The sequence below is a fragment of the Loa loa genome (assembly GCF_000183805.2).
Source record: "Loa loa unplaced genomic scaffold supercont3.95, whole genome shotgun sequence".
Lineage (NCBI taxonomy): Eukaryota > Metazoa > Nematoda > Chromadorea > Rhabditida > Onchocercidae > Loa > Loa loa.
In genome coordinates, this window is record NW_018108275.1 from 194,734 (window position 1) to 204,845 (window position 10,112).

Consider the following 10,112-nt stretch of genomic DNA (forward strand, 5'->3'; position numbering starts at 1 on the left):
AAAAGAGAAAATTATAAATGATTATGGTCCGATTGAAAGTGTTAAATTTCAAAGGAAAAAATTATTAAATATTTCAAACTTATGAAATGTTATTGAAAAGATTTTTTTTTGGCAATGAAATAAACAAACCAATTGTTATTATCATTGGCTTATTCATTTATTTATTATTATTATTATTGTTATTATTATTATTATTATAATTATTATTATTATTAATTATTATTATTATTATTTTATTATTATTATTATTATTATTATTATTATTATTATTATTATTATTATTATTATTATTATTATTATTATTATTATTATTATTATTATTATTATTATTATTATTATTATTATTATTATTAAATTTTGTTACTTGTTGTTTGTTATTTATTATTTATTATTCAATATTTATTATTTACTATTTATTCATTATTTGTTGTTTACTATTTATTATTTATTGTTTGCTTTACTATTTATTATTTTTTATGTATTTATTATTTATTATTAAACCATTTGTATTCACATAATCACTCATCAAGGGATTTCCCATACTTTCCCATGTAAATTAAGTTGTTCTGACGGTTGAGAAATTGGTTCAGTCGAAGTTGTTGGAAATCAAAAACATGATTTTGAAAACTCCTGCTTGTTAATAATATCTTTTAAAGTTTTCAACTTACCGTAAAAAGTTTTTAGAGCTGAGATCTGCGGATCACTAAGTTGGAAGTATTTACTTTATACGCATTCATCTGTCATTCTCTGATACATTTTTTTGAAAGTTTAGCAGAAATGGGAAATATATTCCGATCGAATTATTCCTTATTCACTTTATGGCTTTTTCATACTGCCTATCCCCTGCTACTCCGCAATTTTACTCACCACTTTCGACGAAATCTTTTTTCCGCTCTCAGAAGATACACTCTCCCAACTGTTCTATGTGGAATTAAGGAGGATCCCAATTTGCTGCTTCTTAAAAATATCCGAAGAAAGGAGAAGTGCTACAAAGAGGCAGCGTCACATCCGAACGCTACGATTCCCTTCTTCACAAATCCAATAATACCGCTATGTAAAAAAATTCTATCAAGGGAAAATTTTGGCATTAAATTTAACGGAAAGCATTCAGAATTCAAAAATTCCCTGCTTTCACTGTCTTAAAGATTGTCTTAGAATTGCATAATCACCGATAAAATTGTCAAATTAAGACGAACAAATTGTTTTATTACCTGCAAAACTTACCAAACATGACAAGGGTAGAGGCTAAACTTTCGATCAGATAATGGCAAAGTGCCATCTTTTCCGCCACATCGTTCTTTACAAAAGATCGCATTATCGAAATAGAATGAGATATTTGTACTAATTTGATTATTTCTCCATTCAAATAAACATTGGGACATTTGATAAGAAGTCAATCTGTTCTGAGTTGTTTGGCCAGAACTAACTTTTGTTATAAGATGAAGTTAGTATGGCTATGGTAAAAGACTTTTTAATAGCCCAAAATACATTATGAAAGAGGATTTGTTATCAATTCTCGTACGTTGCGACTTTCCAAATAATTTCATTATGGTACAATTTGTTTGTATCGTAAGAAGCGATAGGCGGTAAATAAATTTGACGACAAATCTGTCCAGGAAAATAAGGGCACTAATTCTTGGGACGATAAGAGTAAATAGCAATGGATTTACTCACTAAATTACCAATATTCGAAATTTCAAAATCATTTTTGTGGCAATAGAACAAAATTTTATAGCAACAGGAAACCGCTCGGAACAAACCTGTATTTTCTTGTTTTGTTAGAAGAGGGAGAGAGGGAGAGAATAAAACATTCCTGGAGGAGCAAAACTTTTTGAAATTGAAATTTAAACTATGGAAGACTGGAAGGTTCAGTCTAAATGAATTATACAATTTATAGGCTTCTTCATTCTGGACTTATCTGCTGTCTCAACATGAAAGTTAAATAAATGACTGAGTCTTTAAGTCAGAGGTACAGAATATCTTAAAAATTTCACCTCCATAAATTCAACGTCCTCGAAGATAGAACAGGCGGACCTTGGTTGGTTACTATGCTACGACATTCTTTTATTACTTGCGGGAGTATCATTTGTGAAGTGACTCACTTTGCTTTTTTGCAAATTAGATTTTTTGGAAATTTTCAGGGAAATATAAAATTGTTTCAGTTAGATTTTTTAAAAATTTTCAAGAAAGTATAAAATTACTTCAGAAATTTTGTTTGCAAGAAATTTTTTCAAAAAACTACCAGATCTTTCTTTTCAGACAAACAATGTACAGAAAGAACTCACGGATTCTTCGGAGGTTGAGCAGGTAGCTTGTTTCAAAAGTTGGCGGCTTTTGCATTGGTTATCGTGCACAAAGACAAGAAGGATTAAGGAAATTATTCCATTCCACATTCAGAATCTAGCTTAAAATTCTCAGAACTTTTTGCGAAATCTGTTGTAAAATGCCCATTACATTAACAATTTCAGACTGTACGACTGGCAAATGGATGAGTACGGCGGCTTACGTCCTGTAATTGAATCAATTAACGGAAAGCAAGAACAACTACAGTATCCTCATTATCACCAGTCAGCATTCTCAGCGGGTGATAAGATGAAACGCCAACAAAATTGCGCCAATGATTCATTCATTCTAGAAACTATTCTCAAAAAATATAATCGCCATAAAATTCCAGGAGATTCGGTGATTGTTCAGGTCGAGGTTTGGGTACAAGAGATTACAACAATTAGCGATATCACTTCCGATTTTCAAGTAAATTCTTTGTTCTCAAATAAACCTGGCAAAGTGATGAAGTGGATCCAGTTACAGTCGGCAACGAAATTTTTTTTTATCGATTGGATTTCTAATCATTAAATTCATGTGTTCTTTAACTTAAATTTGATGTTAGACAAGTCGAAACAGAATAAAACTTAAATTACAGTTGGATATTTACATTAGTGAGATGTGGTTGGATCCCGCTTTGGATTATTCCTGGATGCAGCCCTGTAAATATAATTTATCGCTGAACAGCGTTTTGTTGGAGAGGCTTTGGACTCCTAATTCATGTTTCATCAATTCGAAAACTGCCGATATACATCGAAGCCCGTTTCCGAACATTTTTTAATGATTTATTCTAATGGATCAGTATGGACCAATTATAGGCTCAAATTGCAAGGTGTATATTTTTTCTTCCTTTTTTTTTCCATTTTGAATTTCGGAAGGTCGGAAATAATAATCTGTTGAAAATTTCCATATAATACCACACTTTGTTTAGCTAAGCAGACTTAAGAATTATATAGCCACTTCCTAAGATGTGCTCCGGGAAATTTTTAGGATCTAGCGTTCAAATCACGGAAAGTTAATATAATAACTTTCAACAAAAGATTTTTTTGAATTTGTTAGCAAACTAAAGTTTTTAGCGTAAATATAATCCTTTCGTCCTTTATTCTTCCGTTAAATTGGAGAAAGTTAAAACAAATTCCAATTATATAAGTTAAAAATGGGAAGGAAAAGTTATAGGATAGTAACTTTTGAATCTAAGAAGTACACTTTCTGCCATGTTCATCCCTTTTATTTTCTTTCTTTATTGAAATTTGGTTCTGAAATGAGTAAATTCCTTCGTAAAACCACTTGTCATTTTGGAATTTTAGCACTTCACAACAAGCTTACTGAATTTGTTGTTTTAACGGCATCTATTGCAAATTTTGAGCCAAAAATATGAAAAAACAACTTGGCAATTTCAATTTTAGATTCCAACAACATGGCTTGAGGAAATTATTTTGTTCAAAACTTTGTACTTAGGTTTGGCTTTCCATCAGCGCGATTATAAGGAGAAATAATAGAAAGATACATGAAGTTTTCAGCTAATATGAATGAAAACTATGAATCAGATTTGAAGAGTTCCGAACAGCAATTAATAATATGTAAACATGACAGAAGAGAGGTAATGTTGGCATTAAAATTTTTGAACTTTAAATAGATGTCAATTTCAGGACCATGCACCATGGATTTAACGAGATTTCCCTTCGACAATGTTACATGTTCGCTTACTTTCGAAAGTTTCAAGTGAGTCCCTCGAACTTGAAACTTTTTAAGCATACGCTATGACAATTATTCTACAAGTTATGTTATTGCCCAATTTCGGATTTATGCGATCTTAAAGGACCAAAACAAGTAGTATTATTATTCTATGAAATTAGTGGGAAGGAAACAAATGTTGAAAAACAAAAGAAACGAACAAACTTACCGCTTATAGAATTAAAATATAAATTTATTTGCGATTAAATTAAAGAGTGTCGAGTTTTGGCTTGATGCTAGTTATATATAGGATAGTTTTCTTCGGTAAATTTCATTTTTGTTTCAGAGTAATTCTGGTCAGCCACACGTGTAGTTTATTGTTAGTAGTCCATTTAAACTCCTAAGTTGGTAGAATGATTTTTCGTCGTCAGGATTCATCCTCTGTTTCATTTCAAAGATTAGATAAATGTTATGTTTTTTTTCAAATCTACCCCAAGTTGGACAATCTTAATGTTTGAGTATAACTTTTATAAAATATGTTCGCAAGTTTCTATTTTTCCTTTATTTTAGCTATAATACCGATGAAGTTCAAATGATTTGGTCGCCGCTTGGTGTTTCGAAAATGCGCGAAAAAATGGAATTAGCTGATTATGAACTTACCGGTATTGAGAACCTCAGGAAAACAGAAGTTATATTTTATTATCGATCATTCAATTGATAAATCAATGGATTGTTGATCTCTGTGATCGCTTTTAGATTGCATTGTGGTTTTAAGTAATTAGGTATTCGTATTCAAAAAACAAATGGAAACAGAAAAGCAAATATATTTAAGCGCTTAGGAAATAAAACTATACAAGTTGATAGCTACTAAATTCGTATTCAAAAATAAAACCAATTAAAATGATTCTTTTTTCTTCGGAAAATTTACTTTAGCCTTATCCTGCTGGTTTTTGGCATGAATTAACAATGAAGTTTCATTTTAAAAGACGCGCTGGATGGTATATTCTGCAAGCTTATCTTCCAACTTATCTTACTATTTGTATATGTAAGTTATTAAGGTTGATTTAAATACTTCTTATCGGGAAATTTTCTATCATTTGAGTTTTTCTAACAACAAGATAATTATCACTCTGTTGTCACTGACTAATCATTGAATGTTGATGGAAAAAAGCATTTTTAAATCTAATTTAGATAAATCAATCTTTGTACAATCGTATGATTACTCCATTAACTGTTTCGTTTTTAGCATGGATTTCATTTGCTCTTGGTTCTAAAGCGATACCAGCCCGAACAATGTTGGGCGTTAATTCACTTCTTGCAATGACTTTTCAGTTTGGCAATATTATAAGAAATTTACCACGGGTCAGCTATGTTAAGGTTTGTTGTCGCTGTGTCACTTCCGGTAAATGTTAATGTTGAAGAATGGAATAACTGAGCTCATTTTCAGGCAATAGATGTTTGGATGCTAAGCTGTATGACTTTCGTATTCTGTTCATTATTAGAGCTTGCCTGGGTCGGCTATCTGAGTAGGGAAGAAGTGGACACATCAAAACCGGTAATAGCTAAGGTATCGCCAACGACACATCAGGATGATGATAGTATCAAATTAATGCATCAAGACCGTTATGAAACAAATTCCTTACTTCCCAGGTCAATGAGTTATCACATCGCATACTTTATTTTATTGAATATATTTCGAATATGTTTAAGATCCTCAAGAATTTCATTTGTATTATACTTCGAATATTAAAGGCTTCTTCCATTCTTTTTAAATGAGGAAGATGAAGACAATGCACTGAGGAAGACAATGCATTAATGAATGAACAAATAATGCAGATGAATTGATCGTTAAGTCAAGTTTTCTCCAGTTAATCTACTGATTGACATATTACAGACGGAGACCAGCTACTGAGGAAGACAATGCATTAATAAGTCTTGCTCGTGGCAATGATTACGGTTACATACCACCCGGTTATGGTCTCAACGATCATTTGAAAGCAACTATGGCTTCAATAGCTGGTCCTTGTGGTTGCTTACAGCGAGAACCCATCCCCAATACAAAATCCTACTCACCCATCCCAATGTCATCATACGACCCTGCTTCACTCTCTAAACAAAGGGTACAATATGTTTAAACATACGTTCATTGATTTTTCACGAAATTTCTATTAATTTTTATGGTCAGTAAATTTTTTTGTATACATCTCAAATAATATTTTGCCTCATTTTATTTCGATTCGCATTCTTAATGCGAATCCATAATAATTATATGCTTTCTAACTGTCATATATAATTTTGAATTTTAAACCACTTCAGAGCAATTTCAAGACTTGGAACTATTAAGAAAGTCTGCATAGTCTACATAGTTTGTGTAGTAGTCCACACAGTCTATATAGCTTTAGACCATATCAGTGGTGAATGTGACAGCTACAACAAAAACTTCGCAAAATGGTTTGAGCATCAGCACTGCGGAGTCTGTTTCGGAAAGCAGATGTGTGAGATGCATTTGCATCACCTCTTACCGCTTGCAAATATGCTACCAAAATAACTGGACCGGATAATCCTGGTATCCTAATGATGCGTTTATCAAACTCTTACATCATTAGTTTTTCAAAATAGTGTGGTACTTTGAAAAAAATTTTCAAATGATATTTTCCAGGAGCAAGCAACACAATATATTGATAAGCTATCAGCAGTATTATTTCCGACGCTGTTCAGTGTGTTTAATATTGCATATTGGTATCATTACCTCAAGGACTGATAAATTTTATATATCATTATCCAACAAATTCCTCAATGGAAAATAATCGATGATAAGTTACCGATTTCATCAAGTCCGTTGTCATATCCGTTGTTGCAACGATTGAGAAGGTCAAATTATTCAGTGCATCAAAATTACCATGACGACAGGATTCAAACAACATTAAGGAACGACTCGCATCGTTTCGTCCTTCCATACAAATTTACCAAAAGTCGGTGTGTTGGAAAGTGATCATTTCATCATATAGATTTCATTGCTCAATATGCATGCATTGATTAAAAGTAGTTTAATTGTTTATTAATTTAATTAAATTTAATCTTATGAGTTTTTTATTTGACCCAACCAACCGATTTATCGTTTAAGCCTTCTGCATAGCACAACTACTTCATCATGCCGACCTCCGATTTTTCAAGTTTTAACTTCCTATTAACTAAATTTTCATTTCCGATAAGGAAATTGCAAAACCGTTTTTCAGCAATAAAGAGAAGTTCCTCTTTTCCTAGCTCTTTTTTCATTTGAATTACTTCCTTCATTTCAAGCCTATGAGTATATTTTTTATTGATGCAATGCCATGGAACATTATTGAGACAATGATGTTAGTCGTAAACAAAGGATTTCTAAATCCAACAATGGAACAAAAAAACTTGTCAATTTCCGGAAAGCTTATTCACTGGGGACCATATAGCGCAAAAATATAGTTATTCGGATGCAAATTCCCAGAATCACACCTTACATATATGCTTAACTCAATTTTTTCAATTCTTCCAGTCGCTAGCATCTCTTATAAATATAAACTGACTTTATAGTGTTGATTGATGTGTTTTTTCTTTTTAAAAAAAAATAGGTAAAATGAGGAAATGATAACTGAAAAGAGATGAATTTGCAAAAAGAAGTTGAAAGGAAGAATTGGGAAGTATGATATCTTCTAATGTATTGTATCTAACCATAATATCTATAAATATTTCAAATCAAAGCTAAGAATAAGTGGTAAAGGGTAGGATGAATCTAAATGCTGTGTAATCACGTGTTTCATACGTAGAACTAACTGATAAAAAAAATTGCCAATTATTCCTGGAAATGATTTTACCATACTGAAAAGACAAACGAAATCTTCATAGAAGTATATATTTTACCAAAGTGTTTTCATTGTTATTTGGTTAATTACTTTCCATCATTTATTACAGCATTGGACTAAAGTGCTGTAATTAAATCCACTCCCATCAAGACATCGGTTACAAGGAAGCCATTATAAAAGTAAGTCCAAGGCAGTTTTTTTTATTAGATTCTAGTCTGAACACCATACCATGGTATATCGAATTTAAACAACACCTTGGCTGTTTTGTCAAACATTCTTTAGACTACTGCTCCAAATTGCAGTATCCCGTGAGATTTATTTTTCAAAAAAAATGTTTGAAGACAAACTTTTAATGGATTGCATTGAATGGTTTTGTTGTTCGCGGAAAAATTTCTAAAACTTCAGGTCACTTCTGTATTTGACAATATTACATCCCAATTCCACAGTTTACTTGTCAAGCGTAACGCTTCGTTGCAATGTTTTAGGACGATTCTTTCCAGAAAACTTGTCATCTCTTCGATTTGCTTGAATTATAACTGCCCAATCATAACTTGCTGTTGTGAGTGTTGATATATCACAATGTTGGGGTAGTTTGTATACTTTACGAACACGTTTCAAACGTTTCACTGTTTCATCTGGTCGTGATACATCCCTAAAATATATATTAATATTTATCAGAATATTTAAATCACTTAAATTACTTGGAGTTTCTTCTGAATCAATACTTATTCCAACTTTTTCATACCTTCTGTTTTGTACGCCGTATTCCCTAAAATGCAAGAGATTTACAACCCAATTTTCCAACGAGTTTTTTCTTTAAATTTGGAAAAGTTCTGATTTATCGTCATTTATTGAAATCTAACTTTCTTTTATTGAAGAAAATCTTTATAAATAAAATATTTTTATAAATTTGAGAAATTAAAGTCACCTTGAGGCATTGAGTATAAGCATATTGAGACTCCTCAAAATTTCGATTTCAAGTCGCCAAAAGCAAGTTCCAAAGAAATTGTTATTGCAAAGTCCAATGATGCAACTAAAGTTCGATTCTGAGATCTTTTCAAACTTTTTCAGCTGGAATTCGTACACTATTGAAGTTTTTTCTAGAAATGAACAAAGAAAGAAATATACCAGATCACAGTTGTTCTCATTTTTTTCTACTAGCAAAACAAATAGTGTAAAGATTATATTTTATGTGTACGTTAGAAGATTAAGATGTAGTCATTCCAAGGTATAACTAATATAGTCGAGACATAAATCTGGATGGATTATCTCGACATGTAGTCATCAGTCCTTGCGGCATTTAATTATATTTCTGAAGTCCAGATATTCCTAAAAATTACTGAACCTCCTTTTATTTCAAAACTCCCATTAAAAAAATAGACCAACCGTTCCTCTAGATTCCCCAGTGCCACCTTGATTGAAAGGCAAACAAACAAAGAATTTTTGATCGGAAAAAAATCCTTTGGCCACACGATCCTCACTAAATGGCCAATCCCAAACGAATGCTTCAAATGGTGTATCATAATCGTTATTGTCGTTTTCCACAATCCTGCAAATGGTAGCTTAACAAAGAATAAATTAGGAAAAATGAAAATGAAGTTAGAATTATTTATGGGAAAGTAAACGATTGTGAAAAGAAACAGCTACAGAAACGAAAGTTACAATGAGAATCGTGAAAGAATTTAAAATGATAAACAGGAGAAAGATATCGCTTACATTGACGGATAACGTTTAATAGGTACGACAAAATCGGGTAATGATATTTGCAACTTTTCGGTCATATCTTTTGATGTTTCCGGAAGGGATTGAGATTTTTGTAACATTGCTATCGTAGGTGGAATCAATATGAGGTTGCTATACCTGAAATGCGTAAAAAATGAGAATCAAACAGAGACGAAGTGCTTCAAATGAAGTTTATCATTACAGTTAGTCATTATAATGTGATATGAAAGTGAGTCGCGAACAAAATCATTAAATGATTATAAATCCAGGAAAAAATTCGTTTAAATAATGTGAATGGACCACAAGTCTATGAATCGAATCAGACAGAAATGCTTGAATTGAAAGGAATCTAGGAAGCATTACTTTCAAGTATTTCCAAAAAAGCATTATTAAGTATGCATCGACCTATCAAACATTTTGAACCTTCAACGCTTATTTTTCATATGATGTATATATCATTACGTATAGGATATTACCAGACGCGACCACTGCTAGGACGGTTTCAAACTATATCGGTTATCCATATATATATATATATATATATATATATATATAATA

At 31.6% G+C, this 10,112-nt stretch overlaps 4 protein-coding genes across 5 annotated transcripts; 2 read left to right on the forward strand and 2 right to left on the reverse strand.

Annotated features, from left to right (window-relative positions):
* Positions 1–518: 518 nt before the first annotated feature.
* Positions 519–1,315, reverse strand: LOAG_09588 (hypothetical protein; the record flags this gene model as incomplete). The annotated part of the gene is made up of 3 exons (XM_003145115.1): positions 519–630; positions 868–957; positions 1,212–1,315. The coding sequence occupies 3 exons, from the start codon at positions 1,313–1,315 to the stop codon at positions 519–521; spliced, it is 306 nt and encodes a 101-aa protein (XP_003145163.1).
* Positions 1,316–2,266: 951 nt separating this feature from the next.
* LOAG_17573 (hypothetical protein) lies at positions 2,267–3,103 on the forward strand (the record flags this gene model as incomplete). Its single annotated transcript, XM_020450233.1, has 3 exons — positions 2,267–2,307; positions 2,469–2,751; positions 2,921–3,103. 3 exons carry the CDS (start codon positions 2,267–2,269, stop codon positions 3,101–3,103), a joined length of 507 nt encoding a protein of 168 aa, XP_020306123.1.
* A 1,791-nt stretch (positions 3,104–4,894) lies between these two features.
* Positions 4,895–7,257, forward strand: LOAG_17574. Of its 2 annotated transcripts, none has more exons than XM_020450234.1 (5): positions 4,895–5,041; positions 5,243–5,373; positions 5,444–5,646; positions 5,891–6,116; positions 6,399–7,257. In XM_020450234.1, the coding sequence occupies exons 1-5, from the start codon at positions 4,963–4,965 to the stop codon at positions 6,555–6,557; spliced, it is 798 nt and encodes a 265-aa protein (XP_020306124.1). In that variant the 5' UTR covers positions 4,895–4,962; the 3' UTR covers positions 6,558–7,257. The 2 variants fall into 2 exon arrangements, with proteins under 2 accessions (XP_020306124.1, XP_003145164.2); XM_003145116.2 differs by having other exon boundaries at positions 6,656–7,257.
* Positions 7,258–8,088: 831 nt separating this feature from the next.
* Positions 8,089–9,698, reverse strand: LOAG_09590 (hypothetical protein). The gene is made up of 4 exons (XM_003145117.2): positions 9,549–9,698; positions 9,219–9,381; positions 8,761–8,903; positions 8,089–8,484 (listed from the first exon to the last, which is right to left on the reverse strand). The coding sequence occupies exons 1-4, from the start codon at positions 9,653–9,655 to the stop codon at positions 8,280–8,282; spliced, it is 618 nt and encodes a 205-aa protein (XP_003145165.2). The 5' UTR covers positions 9,656–9,698; the 3' UTR covers positions 8,089–8,279.
* Between the last annotated feature and the right edge of the window lie 414 nt (positions 9,699–10,112).